General features: G+C 45.6%; 1 protein-coding gene across 1 annotated transcript in view; it reads right to left on the minus strand.

Moving 5' to 3' along the window:
* dscaml1 (Down syndrome cell adhesion molecule like 1) overlaps positions 1 to 21806 on the minus strand; it is a 462975-nt gene that overhangs the window by 45340 nt on the left and 395829 nt on the right. Inside the window, exons 20-23 of the mRNA XM_078532812.1 lie at positions 19793 to 19946; positions 16502 to 16619; positions 14369 to 14532; positions 11655 to 11753 (exon numbers count right to left, since the gene is read on the minus strand). Of these exons, the coding sequence (XP_078388938.1) occupies positions 11655 to 11753; positions 14369 to 14532; positions 16502 to 16619; positions 19793 to 19946 (535 nt within the window). The remainder of the gene's footprint in view (positions 1 to 11654; positions 11754 to 14368; positions 14533 to 16501; positions 16620 to 19792; positions 19947 to 21806) is intronic.

The following is a 21806-nucleotide window of genomic DNA, read 5'->3' on the forward strand; positions in this document are numbered from 1 at the left end:
AGGCTACCTGCATCCACCGACTGCAGGCTTTGGAGGAATTTATTTTAATTTGCACTGTGCGGCTTTCCCTGGCCCTCCTTCTGGTGGGTCACTGCGATACAGGCACACAAAGGGCCAGATTGCCTCCTTCTATGATGTGCCATTCAATGATACACGTTTAGTAGCATCAGTACCACCATTTTAAATTAAACCAGGTCACCTGCCCCAACCTTGGAGACCCCGATAGGGGTAAGGGGTAGTTGACTTTCGTGGGCGCATCTCTCTGCACTTATGCCAGGGATATCCATGCCTTGAATTTCTGTCCCGTTTATCCATTTCCAGTTCAAATCTGCTGGCATGTTACCAATTAATGTAGAAGTTACACTTTATTATCCTGCAATTTTACTGCCCAATCAATTCAACAGGTGGTGAGCAAGGAAGCAAAATTTCTACCCCATACACTTCCAACTGGTAGCATCTGTTTCAGTCAGTTTTCAGTTTTAGCTCAAAACCTTTTGGTACCCTAATGGTTATGGTACTAGTTAATATGCAGATGCAGTCGGCTGAAATAATGGCTGTGGCAGTGGTTCTTAAGACGGCAACACCACCTCTGCTGTTTCAGGGAGCCTCAACCCGATTCTGTGCCCATCAGGGGATTTGCCCAGGCCCTCCATCCCTTTAAGGTGGAGATCCAGCCTCCAAGGGCTGCTGTCCAATCAGAGAGCTGGCAGTCCCATTAATGCCATCAGGGTAGGGCTGGAGGGATTGGCGGGTGAGGGGGGGGGGTGTGAGGCTTCTGCTGGCCACAAGGGGCACTCCTTCCCCCATCTCACCTCCTCTGGGGCCTGTGAAATTTTACTGAGCAACCTCCCCATATGCCAAAGGCACCCCCACCCCTGCCATTTGCAGAGTGCCAGGGGCAGTGGGGTGAAGGTCTTAAGTGGCCCCTAACTGGTCACTTTAAAAGCCTCAATTGGCCTCTGGGCACTTGAGCTTCCTAGCCATTGAGAGAATTACATGGAACCAGGAAAGCGACAGGCGCCCCACCAAGCTGCCATTCCCCCCCCCGCCCTCCCACCAACCACACCCCACTCCCACCCACCATCCTGCTCCTGTGGACTGGATTGAATTCTGCCCAGTCAGTGGATATCCCACTAGGGCAAGCTGTGAAAACAAATTTTTATAAATGTTCTAATCTTCGGGGCTCGCACCTGAGAAATGAGTGTGAAAGCCTCCGGGTCATCAGAAAAACCCCTCACTCACTAATGCTCTTCAGGGAAGGAAGTCCATTGTTTGCTTCCAGTCTGGATTACACATGACTCCACACTTGCACAATATGGCCGACTCCCAAGTACAGTGTGTAAAGTCAGTCTGTTGTAATCAATAGCCACAATGTACAACAAGAATATCACATCAGGATGACTGCGACAAGCGGAGTCCCATCGACCTTTCATTGTGTTGGTTTGAGAGAATTGGGCATCATTGCCAGGGCTGCCATTTATGGCCCAGTTCTAGTTGCTCTGAGAAAGCGGTGGTAAGTCTTGCCAAGTCCACCTCACTAATAGCTGGTGTCTGAGGTGAGTAAGTAAATGCTTATCCCCATGAATAATAGAATGTGTTTAGTGAATTCACATTAAAGCAAAACCATAAATCATAACAAACTGAGAAAAAAAATCCTCTTGGCACAAAGTCAGTTAAGGCCAGAGGCCCAAGTTAGACAAGCAACAGTGCCAGTTTTTAATTTTTTTAATTCATTCATGGGATGTGGGCGTCGCTGGCTAGGCCAGCATTTATTGTCCATCCCTAGATGCCCTTGAGAAGGTGGTGGTGAGCTGCCTTCTTGAACCGTTGCAGTCCATGTGGAGTAGGTACACCCACAGTGCTGTTAGGGAGGGAATTCCAGGATTTTGACCCAGCGACAGTGAAGGAACGGCGATATATTTCCAAGTCAGGATGGTGAGTGACTTGGAGGGGAACTTCCAGGTGGTGATGTTCCCATGTGTCTGCTGCCCTTGTCCTTCTAGATGGTAGTGGTCGTGGGTTTGGAAGGTGCTGTCTAAGGAGCCTTGGTGAATTCCTGCAGTGCATCTTGTAAATGGTACACAGTTGCTTTCCTGTTTAGTCATTTTCTTTGTTGCCTGTGGGCAACTCTGTGGCAAAACTTCCAGACAATCCTCTGGATTCTCATAACAAAACTTATGTGCATACTTGGTTCAGAGAGATGCACTGAATGGAGTCAGAAAGGGTATTCATGCCCCTAAACAAAACCCAGGGCACACTGTAGGAAATACAAATCAAAACTATTCTAGGGAAGTGGAATCCAAGACTGAATGTTGTGAACGGTGCTATATAAATGCACATATTTCCTTTTATGGGCACGTCCTTCTCCCCAACCAATTTTCCTGTATTCATTCCATCCAGGTGGGCCAATAGCCCCAGGTGCAGGAATGTCTGAAGCACTAAACACTGCTCTGAAATGGAGCTAGACACTTAGCTTTTAGATGGCCCGCTTGGCTTTTCTACGCTAATTTCCAAACGAGTGGCCTTAATACGCGCAAGTTGACATCTTGCGAAATGTTTTGCTGGTGTTCATTAATCCATTTCTGGAGGGGTTGGAGTATTCTGAGCTAATGCTAAAAGACCAGAAACCTGATTTTAACACAGGCCAAGATGAACGTGGGACTGGTTGTGGAGAGAACGAAGCCTACTCAACTCACAGCCTGAGGCCCGGGTTCCTTTTAACTCCCAGGCCATGTGTGCATGGAGCAGACCCGAATTCTGCCCCTCACCCCATGATTAAGTTGGTGGGTGGGAATATGGAGAGTGTAGCAGCAGGCTGCAGCCAGGGATCTGGAGCAATGGCTATTGCCAAGAAGGAAGAGTTGTCATTTGGTGGGGGGGGTGGAGTTGGTATGGTGACTGCAGTCAAGGGAGAGAAACCCAGGCCTATGTTTTCTGGCTGAGAGGAATGTTGAAGAAAGAAGCTCCACTTGCCTTTTCAGTCCTCATCAGGGCCTGAGCTCCTTTGCCTTGGCGCTCCTGACGCATTTGGTACCGAGTGCTAATCACGGGAGCCCAGAGTTTAAAAAAATAGCCAGGGGTAAATGACTTCAACAAATGCTGCCTTTTGAATTTCGATCAGGTCATTACCTGCCTGGTACAAGGAGATTTCTGACTGGCTAAAAAACGCAAGTTAATATGCTGAGCAGTACATGCCCAGCAAAGATCGGGTGAGTACCACACTGTCCCATTTTCATCAGGCACAGGGGACTAAAATTGAGGCTCAATAATCAATGGGCCTTTCCCACAACTCCTCACTCCCACCTTCTCGGTCTAATTGGTGAACATAATTTCCAAAACAATTAACAGAAGGACTCTGCACTTCATTTACAGGATGTAACACAATTTAATTGACTTCACAGTCATGAATATTACAAGGCTAATGTAAACAAAGGTTAAGACCGCACTAGAGGCATCTTATTCAAGCCTTTGCACAGTTTCTTTCTTCCGAAAGGATTAATATCCAAGGAATCATGGGGCAGTTTCTTCACAGCAATCAAACGTACCATACCATAGCCTGAATAGAGATGAAGACAATTGCTGCATTTTTCTTGTGCGCAGTTTTTAATATCAGTAATCCAATTAAGGGAAAAGTTTATCAACAAAGCAAATTTGAAAGGGAAGGGATTTGAGTGATGGGTGTAGGTAATTAATTGTGTGCTCGTAATTAATTGCTGGGATGGTATCACTGCTTCTCTGTCCTTTCTGTTGTGTCTCTGCAGCAGTTTGTTGGCCAATGTATTAAAAAGGCAGTAATGTTATTACCACACAGGAAATTACCGCTGAATGGGCTTTCTTCTCATTCACCACCAGAGGATTAATAGAGAAAGGCTTGCGCTTTACAAAGCACCTTCCGAGTTGAGTAGCAGTAAAGCCGGTTTGAGCTCACCCGCTCTTCCTGCCTGAGGGTCACCAACTGGCCCCCAAGGCCAGAAATGGATTGGTGTTGGCCGGTGGGGAGTGGACCATGATTTCAGTGGGAGGCTTGTGTTTGCTGAAGCTGAGAAATGAATTGGAAACCCAAACAGCTGGTGTCCATAAAGCCACAGGAAACACAGAAACAAGTGGAAAAATGGAATTCTGTTTTATTTGGATTCATAATTTTAACCTAGCAGGCAGGCAGGATACCAGTTTTGCAGTCTCCCTGATAATCCCATCCATTGCCTTTAAGAGAAGAAAATCAGGCAGAGTTTATCTATTCTTTGATGGGATGTGGACGTTGCTGGCTAGGCCAGTTACCCGTCCCCAATTGCCCTTGAACTGAGTGGTTTGCTAGGCCATTTCAGAAGGGCAGTTAAGAGTCAACCACATTGCTGTGGGTCTGTGGTCACTTATTAAAAAATTTTCATTTAAGGGATGTGGGGATTGCTAGCTAGGCCAGCATTTATTGCCCATCCCTAGTTGCCCTTGAGAAGGTGGTGGTGAGCTGCCTTCTTGAACCGCTGCAGTCGATGTGGTGTAGGTACACCCACATTGTGGTTAGGGAGGGAGTTCCAGAATTTTGACCCAGCGACAGTGAAGGGTCTGTGATATATTTCCAAGTCAGGATGGTGAGTGGCTTGGAGGGGAGCTTCCGGGCGGTGATGTTCCCATGTATCTGCCTCCCTTGTCCGTCGAGATGGTAGCAGTCTTTGGTTTGGAAGGTGCTGTCTAAGCAGCCTTGAGTTTCTGCGGTGCATCTTGTAGATGGTACACACTGTTGCTGCTGTTCATCGGTGGTGGAGGGAATGAATGTTTGTGGATGTGGTGCCAATCAAGCGGGCTGCTTTGTTCTGGATGGTGTCAAGCTTCTTGAGTGTTGTGGGAGCTGCACTAATCCAGGCAAGTGGGGCGTATTCCATCACACTCCTGACTTGTGCCTTGTAGATGGTGGAATGGCTTTGGGGAGTCAGGAGGTGAGTTACTCATCGCACAATCCCTGGCCTCTGACCTGCTCTTGTAGCCACAGTATTTATATGGCTAGTCCAGTTCAGTGTCTGGTAACCCCCAGGGTGTTGATAGTGGAGGATTCAGTGATGGTAATGCCATTGAACATCAAGGGGTGATGGTTAGATTCTCTCTTGTTGGAGATGGTCATTGTCTGGCACTTGTGTGGCACAAATGTTACTTGCCACTTGTTAGCACAAGTCTGGATATTGTCCAGGTCTTGCTGCATTTGGACATGGACTGCTTCAGTATCTTAGGAGTCATGAATGGTGCTGAACATTGTGCAATCATCAGCGAACATTCCCACTTCTGACCTTATGATGGAAGGGAGGTTATTGATGAAACAGCTGAAGATGGTTGGCCAAGGACACTACCCTGAGGAACTCCTGCAGTGATGTGCTAGAACTGAGATGACTGACCTCCAACAACCACAACTATCTTCCTTTGCGCTAGGTATGACTCCAATCAGCAGAGTGTTTTCCCCCGATTCCCATTGACTCCAGTTTTGCTATGGTTCCTCAATGCCACACTCGGTCAAATGCTGCCTTGATGTCAAGGGCAGTCACTCTCACCTCACCTCGGGAGCTCAGCTCTTTTGACCATGTTTGAACCAAGGCTGTAATGAGGTCAGAAGCTGAGTGGCCCTGGCGGAACCCAAACTAGGCGTCAGTAAGCAGGTTATTGCTAAGCAAGTGCAGCTTGATAACACTGTTGATGACCCCTTTCATCACTTTACTGATGATCGACTGATGGGGCAGTATTTGGCCAGAGATAAAAAACAAAAAACTGCGGATGCTGGAAATCCAAAACAAAAACAGAATTACCTGGAAAAACTCAGCAGGTCTGGCAGCATTGGCGGAGAAGAATAAAGTTGACGTTTCGAGTCCTCATGACCCTTCAACAGAACTGAGTAAAATTAGGAGAGGGGTGAAATATAAGCTGGTTTAAGGTAGGGGAGAGGGGAGGGTGGGGGGAGAGAACTGGGGACCCCCTCACCCCCCCCCATCCCCCCCACCCCCCCACCTTAAACCAGCATATATTTCACCCCTCTCCTAATTTTACTCAGTTCTGTTGAAGGGTCATGAGGACTCGAAACGTCAACTTTATTCTTCTCCGCCAATGCTGCCAGACCTGCTGAGTTTTTCCAGGTAATTCTAGTATTTGGCCAGGTTGGATTTGTCCTGTTTTTTTGTGTACGGGACATACCTGGGCAATTTTCCACATAGCCGGGTAGATGCCAGCGTTGTAGCTGTACTGGAACAGTTTGACTAGGGGAGCAGCAAGTTCTGGAGCACAAGTCTTCAGTACTATCGCCAGAATATTGTCAGGGCCCATAGCTTTTGCAGTATCCAGTGCCTTCAGCCATTTCTTGATATCACGTGGAGCGAATCGAATTGGCTGAAGACTGGCATCTGTGATGCATGGGGCTGAAACTTTCCCTCAGCACCCGAAAGCGATTGGCAGGCCTGGAAGCGGATGGAAACTCCACTCCTGCCCGAGACCGGCAACCACGCACTGGCTGGCCAATTAACAGCCCCCCCCAGCGCAAAACTCTCTTTCAGAGAGAGCCAGCGCTGCTGTTGGGGGTAGCGGGAACAGGGCGGGCACCTCGATGGAATCAGCGAGGGTGGGGGGGGTGGGTGGGTTTAAAAGCAGAAGAAAGAAGTGAAGTTAGTGACATGAAATTCTGGTAAGAGAGTGCGGCGGACCATGGATTTTAAATTTGTCATTCAAGAGTGAAAGACAGGAGAAGCGAGGCCAAGGGATAGGGCAATGTCACCTGGAGCTGCAAGCCATGGAAGGAGGCTTGGAAATGCCCACAGCCAAGCAACCCCTCCTTTCTCTGATGAATGCCCCCTGGACATGCAGTGAGCGATCGCTGGAAAATACTGCTGCCACGTGACTGCCTGCCACATCTGACCAAGGCGGCTTGGATTGAGATAGCAGCCGGGCGCGGGGAGGGGGTACGGTGGGGGGAGTCGTACGAAGGACCTGGATGTGGTAGCAGCAGAGGTTGAATGATCTTTTCCGGGGGTGAGTAATGAAGCCCCTTTTCAGCTTGAATGAATGTTTATGTGTGGGCTTGCACTTGGTGGGGCTTGAGCTCATGTCAGCACATCTTCCTGTGCCCTAGTAGGCCACCCGGGGCTGGACTGGATGGGCAGTCATGTCTGGGAGGGGAAAGTTCTACAATGTGCTCAGCACTTAAATCAGCAATACCGGGGAGGGGGAGGCAAACTATTGGCCTATAGAGGGTGGGGGGAACTCATGAATGCACCCTTGTCCTCGCAGGAGAAGAGGAATCGCAATGCCCTGGAGCGACGTGGTACTGGTCAGGAACTGCCAAATCTTGCCTTGCTGACTCTTATAGAGGACCAAGTTTTGGAGCTTTCGTGTGAGCGTGGAGTGATACCCATTGGTTGAGGAGAGGCTGGGGTTTGGTAAGAGGGCAAGAGTGAAGTGGACACAGGTTAGAATGGGGGACGGTCTCGGGAATGGAGGACAACGGGTGAAAGACTGACAGACGGCATCGGGTGAAAGACTGACAGACGGCATCAGGTGAAAGTCTGACAGACGGCATCAGGTGAAAGTCTGACAGACGGCATCAGGTGAAAGACTGACAGACAGCATCCACTAATCCTTTATGTTCTCGCCTTGCCCAATTTCAGAATCCAGCAGAATTCAGCTACTCTGAATCTTAAATGCTCATGGATATTTACACTTGTATCAGAGAAATAACATTCGTGCTCCTACATCCTCGCTTCTCCATTCCACCTGAGCCTTATATCCGGCCTGGATGTAGAAAGTGTAAAATGTGCGATCCCCGCTTGCCCGTTTTCCCCCAACCGTTAAAATGAACGGAACTCTCAAAATTGACCTGCGTTGGCCCTTTAATTGCCTCTATCGGCCCTTGGACTGATGTCGGGTGGGACGTGAACATCTGGGCACGTTTGCCCAGTGTGATATCGCAATGACGTCAGGACCTCTCCCAATGTCATCACTGTCTTCACGTGACGTCGGGAGTGCCAGGCACTTGCACGGGCAACATAAGTTTCAGGTCATGTAGGCCAGGCAAGTATGTCAGATTTCCTTCACTGAAGGATATTAGTGAACCAGGTGGGTTTTTAACAACAATCGATGATAGCTATCATGGTCACCATCACTGAGACTAACTTTATATTCCAGATTTATTAATTGAACTTAAATCCCACCGGCTGCCTTGGTGGGGTTTGAACCCATGTCCCCAGAGCATTAGCATGGATTACTGGTCCAGTGACAATACCACCGTGCCAATGTCTCCCCCAACCCAGAGTATAAAACTAACACTGCATCCAAGTTCCCTGTCAAGTGGGTTAAAAAAAACTTGCATTTATATAGCGCTTTTCCCTACCATCGGGGGTCTCAAGTGTTTTACAATCAACGAAGTTCCTTTTTTGCATGTCGGAAAAATGACAGCCAAAATGCACAGAGCAAACGCCCACAAACAGCAGTGTGATAATAACCAGGTAACCTGTTTTAGTGATGTTGATTGAGGGATAAATATTGGCCAGGACACTGGGGAGAACTCCCCTGCTCTTCTTCCAAATAGTGACAGGGAATCATTTACATCCACTCGAGCAGGCACATGGGGCCTCGGTTTAACGTCTCACTTGAAAGAGCGCACCTCTGATAATGCAGTGCTCCTTCAGTACTGCACTGGAGTGTTAGCCCTGGTTGTTGCACTCAAGTCCCGAAGTGGGATTTGAACCTGGAGCTTTGTGTGTTAAGTTAACATTGCTCCCATATGTGTGCCCACTGAGAATGGGAATGTGAAAAGACACTGCAATCAAGCTTTAGCTCGACAGTAATCCCTTTAAGTCAGTTGAACACTAAAGGAGATTTTTTAAAAAATCTGCATTGAGAATCATGTCCCCGCCTAATTTCATTCTGTTTGGTCTCTGAGCAGACATTTTGAGTTGAGGAGCCAGGCTTCAATCAAGCAAAATTATACTTGGTGATTTACTCAGTTGTGCACATGACTGACAACCACTGTTACACTCAGTTGACACTTACTCAAATCCAAGGAGCCCCATGAATGGTTGGGAAGTATTTTATTTGAATGGGCTACTCAAACTTTCAGTTGACTTGCAACTATTAGGGAGACAGAGCAGGGCATTCAGCTGCTGTAGTTGGTAAGACTCTAAGAACAAAAGAAAGCTGTAGATAAAGGCTATTTGTAAAATTGTAGTTAGCATTGAGAATCTGAACTACAAAGCTTCTTTTTATTTAGTATCTCCTGGAAATATAATGTGTCATTTTTATTGCTAGTTATTTAATCGTTCAATTAATTTCCTTCTTAAATCAGCCTGAAACAAAATCTGGTGTTGTGATTGTTTGCCACTGTCTAAGAGATGAGAATGATCCTGTGGAAAACAAGATAGGTTCAGTCATTAAACGGAATTCGAAGTAAAGGTTTTCTGTTCGTGATGTCCACATGTCAGGACCAACAAAGAGTTCAGAACTCACTTGAAGTATTATAGCTGAAATATCTAGGCTTAAAAAGGACAGAAATAACGTTGACAGGTACCTTATCACGTAGAACATAAAGAACCAGTGATCTACCTGCTAAAAGATTTATAAAACTCCCCTCCTCCCACCACATTTTTTTCTTCCTTCCTTGTCCAAAGGATTTGAAAGCATTTCTCCTTTAAGACCCACATGTACAACCATCTGCAGCCTCTGAGTAAAGCCTGAATGGTGTACGAGAGCTGCATTGAAAATTCCCAGAGATCGCGATTAGGTCACTGCACACGTAAATCACCTTCTGAGCAATATTCTTGCCAGCGAATGGGTCCGTAGATTTCCCAACCGCAAGATTAGAGCAAGTAAGATCATTTTGTTACAGATTATATCGACACAGAACGTGTAATTCCAGAATAATTCTTCTTCCATTTGGGCTTACAATTGCTAAATAAAACGGAATTGTAACAACCAAGAAGAAATCACAGCATGCTTGCAGTAACCTGGTTTTATGTGTGGAAATGAGATGATAAAACAGAGGGCAGTGATAACACTCACTGATGTTTTCAAGATTATGAAAGGGATTGGCATCACAGAGGATTCACCATGGCAAAAGAGCTCAAGTAGCAGGGCGTACGAGTTAGAAAAGAAGCCAGGCAGAATTTTCACTGAACTGGCTGGTACAAGTCAATTCAAAGGATAACTGGATGGGTTTTTTAGGGAGAGAGAAGGATTTGAGGGATAAGGTGAGAAAATGGGCAGGTGGGATGGATCTATTAAAAAGGCTTGCTGGGCCTAACGGCCTTTTACTGAATAAAAATCTTCATGATCTTATTTATACGGTTACAAGGAAAGCTGTTATGTAATTGCATACAGTGCCCAGTAGCGCTCCTGCCTCTAAACCGGGAAGCCCCGGGCTCAAGTCCCCCTGTTGGACTTGTTGACCACGGAAGGAGGGGTCACATGGCTCAGAGTAGGTCATTAATCATCCTGCTAAATCCTTCCAACACTCCACACCTTTCTCAAAGGGTGAAAAATGTGAAGAAATGCAAAAAAATATGTGCACAATGTTAACCATCTCAGCTCTTGTGAACAATGTGCATTTAGCAAAACTAAAATCAAAACTCAATGAACAAAGAAATTCCCTGTCAAAGATATGAAGGGCTGAATTTTTTGGCTTGTGACAAGGTAAGAAGTGGGGCAGGACTTCCTTTACACCCCCTCTCATCTTGCTGGGTCAGGGGTCATTGACTTATAACCTTGCAGGGTGGGCTACCACCACCAAGATGGCATCTGCTGCTGCAGCCGCCAGAGAGATGGGTGGCTCTTTAAATGGGCAAAACAGACCTTAAAGAGGAGAATGGCCATGAACAAGGCTTTTAGAAGCTGGGACTCTGGAGTGTTGAACTGGAGGGGTGAGGAGGCCTTCACTGTCAGATATTAGGGCTATTATCACTACCACCACCCTGGTCCTATTGCCACCTTCTAGTGGATGGTAGTGTTGAGCAGCAGGAAATTGGGCCAGATAAGAGGAAAATGAGGCTCACACTGTTTGGGCTCACACATGACTATTTATCACTGGGCTGCTCGCACCTGTGGAACTCAACTCCAGAAACAATCAGAGAAAAGTGGTGAAATAAAACCAGAATGAAGTGTTACAAAGGAAGATTACACCACCTCATCATTGCTCGTCATCCTTTATCTGGAACTACCCAGTGCATACCAAGTGGAAGAAGCTATGACAGGCCGTGTCTTTAACACCATTCTTGGAAATGTCTCTACTTCACACACAAGGAGCTACATGGCACTTCAGTAACTGCTATCACATGGGCAAACGAGGCAACCATTTTGTACAGAGCATGATCCCACAGCAATGAAATGAAAGACTAGTAATCTTGGAAGGAATGATGCTCAGGTCCCTGAGAGGAATCCATGCTCTTCTGTTTTTTTGATATGCCCCTTTTAATGTCCATCTGAACTAGCCAGTCCCTTGGTTTAATGTTTCAGCAGAATTGTGGCTTGATCCAGAAGGGAGTGTGCACCCAAGCTCGAGCTGAGCCAACACTCATGAAGAACAAAACCTACCAGTGCAGTTCCAATCATATACATATATATAAAATGGGTCGATGTTTCAAAATACAGTTGGGGAGTGAATGGTAATAAGGTATGGGACGAAAAGCCCCACCTACCTCTGATGGAGCTGCCACCATTGTCACCAGGGATCCAAGCCAAGGTAATGGTGGAGGATGAGGTTCTAGACACTGTCAGACGAGGTTGGTCAGGTGGCACTAGGAAAGGGCAAATGAATAGTCGATGAAATAATAGAATCACATTCTCCAAAATGACTATTTAAAAGCAAATTTAACTGGTAGCGCAGCGAGTTAATTAACAGTCCTTTCATTTATACATCATTTGTTTTCATCCAAACCAGATTGACAGGTTGGAAGTTGGTCAGCTGGGCATAAGCATCCTATTTGAAATGGATTTAAGCAGTTCTGAGAAGTCTTGGATTCTCAGCAAAAACATTTGGAGGCCACGGAGAGGTTGCAGAGGAGATTTGCTGGATTGGTACCAGGGATGAAGGACTTCGGTTATGTGGGGAAACCAGGGAAGCTGGTTTGTTCTCCTCAGAGCAGAAATGATTCGGTGATTTACTAAAGGCGTTCAAAATTATGAGGGGGTTTTGATACAGCAAATAGGGAACACTGGTGTCCACTGGCAGGAGGGTCGGCAATCAAGCATACAGATTTAAGGTACAGATGAAAGTGCTATGGTCTGGAACACACTGCCTGAAAAGGTGGGGAAGCAGATTCAATTGTAACTCTCAAGAGGAATTGGATAAATACTTGAAGGGGAAACAGTTGGAGGACTATGGGGCACAGGCAGGGGCGTGGGACTAATTGGATAGCTCTTTCAAAGAGTCGGCACAGGTACAATGGGCTGAATGGCCTCCATCTATGCTGCATGATTCTAAAACAGCCAATTACATTGATACTTAAATCAATCCTCCATCATCGGACAAAACTTCAAAAGTAAATCTCAATGGGAATTCGTCCTTGTGGACTAAAGGGAAGATGGTTTTATAACAAATCAAACATGCCCAATTGTACTTTTATAGGTGTTACATCTTGTATGATAATCAAACATCACTTGTCCGATTCTTCCTCACACACGTAGAAATACATAGAATTTAAAGCACAGGCCATTCAGACCAACAGGTTTGTGCTGGTATTTATCTCCCACCCTATTTCATTGAATTCTGTCAGCATAAACTTCTATTTTAATACCTCATGTACATATCCAGCTTCCTCTTAAACACACCTATGTTATCTGCCTCAAATACTCCATGTGGTACCGAGTTCCGCAGTCCCACCATGGTCCGGGTAAAGAAGCTTCTTTTATATTCCTTAATGGAATTATTATTGATACCTGTTATAGAGTTGATCTTCCAGGCAACTTTTCTTGGTGGACACATTTAACTTTATTTACAAGACAGCAGCAGCAGTTACATGTGTGCATCAAACTCCATAACTCTAGAAGAACTCTCCCCAGAGGTTCCCCGTGCTGCTAACTCATTGGTTTACACAGATCACGTGATCTTACAACACCAGATTATTCTTGAAGCTACAGTCCTACATTTCTCAAAACTTCTAATTACTACACTACCTCACACTTACGACTCTTAGTTTAGGGCAGGTAAAGATTAGAATGCAAGCTGAACTCCTTGATTGTGTTAAAATCACACAGCATAACTGTCTAACAGCAATGCTGCTGGGGCAGGCAGGAGTAAAAAAAAAAATCATCTAATATTCTTGCTCCTGATCACAGTCTGGTGACCCTATCTGTGAAGTTCAAGTGTTTGGATGTCTGGTAGAGGCAGACTCAGGCTTGACTGCCACAATTTCCATGATGGTGCAGTATACAAACTCTCACTGTAGAGCTATGCACATGCAACGTGTGCGGACCACTGAAAGTATCAAACATGAATACCCTTGGAACCATAGTCAGCAAGGGGAAGGGTTTGGAGTAAAGCTTGTGGAAAGGTATTTTAAAATGGAAAAAAGTTGTGCAAGTTACTAAATCAAAGCTGTCACACAATGCTGAGATCCAAATTAATGGGTAAACCAACTGAGCTTTACATGGGGAGATCCCTGAAGCATTGTCACCTTGAATCAACACAACTGGTTATCTATTAATCCCTGTGTGATGGGTAGTATTATAGGATGGTTAAAGCACAGGAGACCATTCGGTCTGTCATGTCTGTGCTGGATCTCTGTAAGAGTTACATAGCTAGTCACACTCCCATGCCTTTTCCCCATAACCCTGCAATTTTTTTCCCTTGAGATAACTATCCATTTCCCTTGTGAAAGCCATGATTGAATCCGCCTCCACCACACTCTCAGGCAGCGCATTCCAAATCCTAACCACTTGCTGCTTAAATCGGTGTCCTCTGGTTCTTGAACCTTGGGCCAACGGAAACAGTTTTTTCTCTATCTACTCTGTCCATGCCCCTCAAGTCGTGACGGCCAACATGGAGTCTCTGATGATGAGCTATGAACCCCAGAGAAAACAACAACAATTTGGCACCTTTAATGTGGACAATGTCCAAGGTGCTTTGCAGGTGAGGGAGAAAGAAATAAATAGAAGTAGCTAAGAGGGGGAAAGAAGAGGCTCGGAGAGGTGACCAAAAGCTTGGCCAAGAAAGATGAGTCTTGAGAAGGTTTTAAAGGTGAAGAGAGAAAGGAAGAAGTGGAGAAGTTTAGAGAGGCATTTCCAGGGAGTGTGGCTTCGCATGCCTGGAGACTCTGCCACCAATAGTTAGGCAAAGAGATGACAGGGAAACAATACAGTGTCGGAGAAATGAGCAGCTTAACCGTGAGGTCGCAGGCAAACCCACTCCTACCTTGCACCAGAAGATTGACTATAATTGTGTCGAAGCCCCAGGTGTTTGTGGCTGTGCAAGTGTAATACCCAGAATCCTCCGCTCTAACTGAACGAAGAAACAGCGACCCATTGTTGAAGATCATTCTGTGGCCATCAACTTGCACTGGGATAGCAGAGTCCTCGCTGCAAACAACACATTATTGTTAATCACTACACAAGGTTGCATTAGCATTCTAATTTGCTTCTTTCCAATTAGAGTTTCTTACCACAAGGCCATAATTCTTGATTGTCTGCTCCAACATCACTTTGACAGCTTTTCTAAAGTACAGATTATGTTCTGTTGAGCAGCGCGTAAGTATTTTATTTTCACCCCTTTGGACCCAGAGTTGCCGACTCGGGTTGCCCACACTCCTGGAGGTTTCATCGCATGACCTCTTGCCTCCAATCGCCCTGACCTCAAGCTTCCGCCATTGGTTGTTCAACATGTCCCTCTTCGCGATGTCCCACCTTCCTTCCCATGTTAATTCAACAAACTCCTGGTTACCCAGTTGGGTGCCTCTTGAGTCTCAGGGTGGGATTTTTCAGCCTCGCCCGCTGCCAGGATCGTCCGGCCCCGCCGAAAGTCAGCGGGCTTTTGGCTGGGCCGCCGAATCCCCTGTGGCAGGCCTCACCACAACCGGGCTGGAAAATCCCAGCCTCAGTCCAAACAGCCGTTTAACCCTCATCTCCAATAACCTCCAAATGAAAAAGTGATGACGTTGCAAGAAAAGAAATACAGAAAATCAGGTCTTTTTTTTTAAATTTAATGCCCTGGTGATTTTTCTCCCTGCTTGGCCTGAAGACTAATCTTCAATTCCCGCAGACTCCAGATCTGTGCTAGAGGCTTGGCAACCTTATTTGTGGCAGTTGACTGGGCTTTTCTGCTATGGCCTGGGGTGCAAAGCCTGCTTACATTCTGTAAGGGATTCTGCAAATGCTACTCTGAAACTAGTGCTTTGAGGTATGTGGCAGCACGCCACATGAAATAAGTGATTCTCTTTCTCTCTCTTTCTCTCTCTCTCTCTTCCGCCTGGAGGACATTTTTGGTCACTACTCAACATCTGCCCCAACGACATGGTTGATGTCAGGATTTCAACAATGCAAGGCAATTGCAGCCACAAGCCCTTTAGTGCTGTGTTGCATTGCACCATCATGTTCAAACAGCTCCGTTTTATCACAAGCCTTATAGAAAAGCCCAGAGTTAATAGTATTTGAATATTTTTAACATTTCTATTCCCTCCACCCTACTCCCTATTGTTGCACCATTTACAATAAATGCCTCTATTCAAATAGTAGATTGAGGTCCATACATTAAACATCTAGAGGTTAATATCACAAACAATCATTTCAAGGTTGTGGTATTCTGGTTGGTTGGGGTGGTTCATTATTTGCCAGACTGTATTGCTGTCTTAATCCTCATTATCATTCTTGTTCTCCCAATGAATATTATTAGACGTCTAAGCAGCAAACATCTCCATGGCAACTGCCAATGTTGTTTGCATGACTGGTCAATAAGATAGTCTAATTCGGAGGGAGTCTTGTTGGCCTGTCCTTATTCTTAAAATGAACTATCTCACTGTACAGGCCCCCAGTGGTCGTTGTGACTCAGAATCCTGCAAACCCTCCCAATGGGGCACAGTCTAGTACCACACATCAGGTTTCCCAGTGAGGACTTGAATGCTTTTAGCTGCCAGTTCTTGTTTATTTCTTCTTAGGATGTGGGCATCACTGGCAAGGCCAGCATTTGTGGCCCATCCCTAATTGTCCTTGAACAGAGGGCAGTTAAGAGTTGACTGCATTGCAGTGGGTCTGGGAGTCACATGTAGGCCAGACTGGGTAGGGGCTGCAGATTTTCTTCCCTAAAGGGGCATTAGTGAACCAGATGGGTTTTCACCATTTATTAATTGGATTTAAATTCCACCAGCTGCCGTGGTGGGATTTGAGCCCATGTCCCTAGAGCAGAGCCTGGGCCTTTGGGTTACTAATCCAGTGACATTGCCACTGCACCACCATCTCCCTGTACGCTGTTATGATTGATGGGATGGGCCTGGCACCCAGAAGAGAAGGATTCACAGATAAAAAGGTTGTTTTCATGCAAAGAGTATATGTTTACCTGTCTTTTGTCCATTTGATGGTAGGTCCTGGGTCACCCACGGCTCTACAAGGTAGAAACACATCTCTCATCCAAGGAGTGGTCACTGTACCTCCAAATGCAATAATCTTTGCTGGGGCTAGAATACAAAACATGGACTCTTTAGATATTCATCTTTACAGCATCCACTGTAATATATCATACTGTACGTAACTCACAATAATTGGGTACTATATCTAGTACTGTATGTACATTGTAAGTACAGTGTATATAATTCATAGCATATCATGCACAATATATAGTGCAATACAGTGTAGAGTCCAGTGTGCAATACACAAGGATAGTATATAATACAGTACATAATTCTTAATTTACAAAAAAAAACACTGGCCAATTCAAGGAAAACAATCTGGAAAATTTCTCTCTGATTATCTAAAACATGTTTCAGGAGATCACATGACGGTCACATACAAATCCCAAATCCCATCTACACTATGTATGCACTGATATAAGCCACAGCAAATGAAAATATCACTCATCTATAACTAACCTTAATGGATAACTTAAAGAAATCGCAGTGGATCTTGTGCATGTTGCCATGTTAGCAGCAGCTGAAATGTTTGACTTTTCACCTGAAATCGTTTATTCCCACTTTCAAGGTACTGACTGGGGCATTGCTCCATAAACACCAACAGCCCTCCAGCACCTTGGATTCTATGCATGGGATATGGATAATGAGTGGCAAGGGATTATTCATTCACTCCCGGTCGGACCCCATTCTGCTGTCAATCAATATCCACAACCTTGGTAAACCTGGCAGATTGCTCTCTCATTTGTCCTGGGGTGTGCCGCACAATTTCTGTTTCCCAATTAGTGCCCTAGCTCAGATCTGCTAACTCAGGGCAGGCCAGGGATTAAACATGAGATCTTCTGGGCTTCATTAGTAGGAGAGTGCAGAATGACATCGGGCATTGCCTGTGTCTCCTAGGTTGTCACCAGTGTTGCAACTGGAACTTCCAGTGTGCTAGACTAATCCTTAAATGGTATTGTTCTCAGACGTGTCCTCTATCATCTTCCCCGAGACGAATGGTGGAGCCTTGCCAATTAACAGCACCTTCAGTGACTAGCGAAGGACATGAGGGACTCACACCATCGGATAATAGGATAAGCTCATTCGCAAATAGTTATTGTTGAGCAAAATCTTTTACTCAGTCCCACTTTCCAAGGACAGGCAGGTTTCAAAGGGGAATCAAATCTCTCCTGCGGCCAAGGTACCAACTAACAAGCCACTGCATCAATTCCTCTTAATGAAGCACTGAGCTCGAGAGGCAGAAGGGGGAAATTAGGGGCATTACTTACTGTGTTATCATTTACCTGATAGCAGAGCTTGACCTACTGGGTTAATAACGCCTGTGCAGTGAACAAACAGACAATGCACTCTTACATAAGATCGACTGAAAGACTTGCTGATTGCATGTGAAATGAGATATTGAAAAAAATGTACAAAAGGACAACTACATTTAAAAAAAAGCCACAAGATTAAAGTGAGAGATGAGGATACAGCCAGCAAAAGGAACACAGTTTTTACAGTATTAATCTTCTTATTGTTTTCTCCAGAGAGCGGTATAATGCAAAATACTCTAGACGAAACAGGTAAGTTAATGTTCGTGGGGCTGACCCTTCCGACAAGGTGGTTTCAGATTTTTCTGTTTAAAACAAAAACCACTTATGTTGGCTTGCTGTTAACCCTTTACATGGTGCTGCCAGGGTTATAGAAATACCACCCACTGGTAGAGCTGAATGTGTTTGGGTGGCATTTCATGTTTGTCGTTGCGCCTGAGATGGCCAAGTGGCTTGGGAGCCCTTTTGGATTAACTCACCACCCAGTACAAAGTTAGTGTCAGATTGGCACTTCTCTCCCTGGCTGTGTTAGTTAAACCCCCTCTTTAACAAGAAATGTGGCTCACTTGCGGGGAGTAAGGCATTGAATTGTAGGAAATGGCTCAATTTATGAATATTTCTCCTATTCTAAGCAGAGCCGAATGTCAGGGACTCAGACTGGAATCCATCCAATAGATGATGGAAGCATCTCCTCATAATCAGGGGTGAAACTTCACCTGGCTGTACCAGACAGGAGCTCTTGTTTCCCTGTGGGACAGAGCTGGATGGTGCGTTGGGTGGAATTTAGAGGCTGCTTAAGGATTGGTACATCTTAGAAAGGCAGAAAGATCGGTTTAGACAATGACTGGGGTTATAATGGTTGAGTGAATGAGAATATGGAGGCATCACACGTTGAATGATAGGACAAAAGTTTTCATCTGTAATTCGCAAAATGTTGAGTGTCTGATCTGGGTGATGTCATCATGTATAAGTGCAACCATTTGCAGGTTGGTAGTGGGGGGAGGGGTGGCGCTGTCATGACCTCACAATTTCTTTTGGCGAGTGTCCTCGTCCTCCTGCCCATAACCCCCACACTCCCGCCCCTGCTCCAAATCCCAACCTGGTCTTTACATATCTCCATGTGTCCAGGGATGAGATAACCAGCCCGGCAATAGGAAAGTAGTAATTACTGGACCAGAAAAGACCAACTTCCATCCAGTTGACCTTCTACCATCCTGGTAGTCAAATGATTTATTTTATATATTTGTTCTTAGGGTGTAAGAGATAAGGCCCCTGACTGCCTTTGAGAAGGTGGTGGGGAGCCACTTTTTTGAACCGCTGCAGTCCATGTGGTGTAGGTACACCCACAGTGCAGTTAGGGAGGGAGCTCCAGGATTTTGACTCAGGAACAATGAAGGAACGGCGATATATTTCCAAGTCAGTGTGGCTTGGAGGGGAGCTTGCAGGTGGTGGTGCTCCCATTTGTCTGCTGCCCTTGTCCTTTGAGGTGGTAGAGTTTGCGGGTTTGGAAAGTGCTGTTGATGGAGTCTTGACAAGTTGCTGCTGTGCACCTTGTAGCCAGTGGGTGGAGGGAGTGAATGTTTAAGGTGGTGCATGGGGAGCCAATCACATAGGCTGCTTTGTCCTGGATGGTGATAAAACGATAATGGGGCTGTTGATTTGATCACAGCAATCATTCTCTATCAATGAGTCTACCACAGAAACAGACAATCCCAGTGGTGGAGAGCTTTGGGAACTTTAGATCTGAAGTTACCAGTTCCTCCCAAGTCACATCACACTTGACCATGTCTGAATTTATTCTTATACTCAATTCTCAAAATGTCGGATATAGGTGTCCTAAAAACGCAGGAAACAAAAACAAAAGGAGAGTAAATACAATATTAACAAGACACTTGATGAATGTTGACATACCCTTTGCTGCTGGCTCGCCGGTGACTTTATTGCTAACATTTCCTCGGCCGGCTGATGTGACTGCCGCTACCCACAGCAGGTACTGTTGCCTGCGGTTCAGGTTGGGGATTTGGTAGTACATGGTCTCTGGGGAAGCCTCGTATTCACTGGGAGCCTGTGAGGGAGAAGCAATCTGGTCAGTGTGAAGCAACAGCACTGGGTGTACCTGGCGGCAGTGAAATACAGAGAGGCCAATGCTCTCGAGGGGAATTCACACAGAGATTTGCACGTCTAACTTGCAGGCCAGGGGCTCCCACAAACCACTAACTGGGCACTCACGATGGCTTTTCAAGCATTCAGAAGTTGCAGACCGAGTCCTCTTTATAAATCTGCCAGCTGTATTTGGGGTGGTTTTCTGAATATAAAGGCAGCCATGGGGTGCCTTGCCTTTGCTAACTCCAACTTGCATTTATAAAGCATCTTCATGTAGTAAATCGCCCCAATTGCTTCACAGCAGCGTTATCAATCATAATAAGACAAGTGACCAAAAGCTTCAGCTAGGTTTTATGAAATTCTTAAAGGGCAGGGGATAGGTAGAGAGACAGAGAGGTTTAGGAAGAGGATTCCTCTTGGCAACTGAAGGAATGGCCACCAATGGAGTGATGGAAATTTGGAATGCACAAGAGGTCCGATCTGGAGGAGCACAGAGATCTTGGAGGGTTGTAGGGCTGAAGGAGGTTACAGGGATAGAGAGGGGTGAGGCCATGGAAGGATTTGAACACAAGGATGAGAAGTTTAAAATCGAGGCGTTGCCAGATTGGGAGCCAATGTAGGTCATTGAGTACAGGGGTGATGGGTGATAAGTACTTTGTGTGAATTAGGACATGGGCAGCAGAATTTTGAATGACCTCAAGTTTACGAAGGGTGCAAAGTGGGAAGCTGACTAGGAAAGCATTCCCTCAGTATTAATGTCTTGTTGGGTTTGCTTTACAAGAATGAAAGTCCCATAATAACTGAACCAGTATGTCTCAGCTGGGATTTATAAAAGGCCACTATCTTCACAAATGAGCGGTTGGTCATGTGTCTTTTCATTTGCTCATGGAGAAGCACCATCGGTATCAATAAGCTTTCAATAAGCTGAATGATGCAATTCATGTCATCATGTTATGTCTTTCCAACAAATGAAAGGGGTGCCAATCACCTTTTATGATCATGGGGCCCCTTTAAATAATAGCTAGAAACTCACTGCTATTAGCAAGTTAACCTGTTAAAGGTTCTTTCATGGAAAGCCAGCAAAGTCTTCTTAAACGGTTGGGGTTTCCATGCCAACAAAGGTCCCTGATCTTTATTGCCATTGGCACTGTTTTTTCCAGGGATACCACAGTGAAGCTGCTCAGCTTTCCAAGGTTAGTCATGTGATGTGTTTAATGGTCATAAGGTGAGATGGGGCTGGGCTCCATTTGATAGGCTTCCTGCCTTTACGGCCAATAGAGGTCTGCCCTTTGGAAATGTTATGCATGTGGACAGGGTGAATGCTGACTGTCCATATACCTTTTGGGATAAAGTAATTATAGCTGGTGGAAAAAGGAAGTGATCTAGATGTTCTATTGCCAAGATCTCTAAAGGCTTGTGACTAGAGACATGAAGTGATATCTAGAATAAACTGGGGGTTGGAGAGGAATTTTCCAGGTTTCACAGAATCATAGGATAGTAGCAGCACAGAGGAGGCCATTCAGTCTAATATGTCTGTGCTGGCCCTCCAAAGGAATAATTCGCCTAGTGCCATTCCCTTGGATAAGAGCCCATGGTGTTAGAGGCAAGGTACTAGCATGGATAGAAGATTGGCTGTCTGGCAGGAGGCAGAGAGTGGGGATAAGGGGGTCCTTCTCAGGATGGCGGCCGGTGACTAGTGGAGTTCCGCAGGGGTCAGTGTTGGGACCACAACTTTTCACTTTATACATTAATGATCTAGATGAAGGAACTGAGGGCATCCTGGCTAAGTTTGCAGATGATACAAAGATAGGTGGAGGGACAG

The sequence above is a fragment of the Cetorhinus maximus genome, chromosome 2 (genome assembly GCF_964194155.1).
Source record: "Cetorhinus maximus chromosome 2, sCetMax3.hap1.1, whole genome shotgun sequence".
NCBI lineage: Eukaryota > Metazoa > Chordata > Chondrichthyes > Lamniformes > Cetorhinidae > Cetorhinus > Cetorhinus maximus.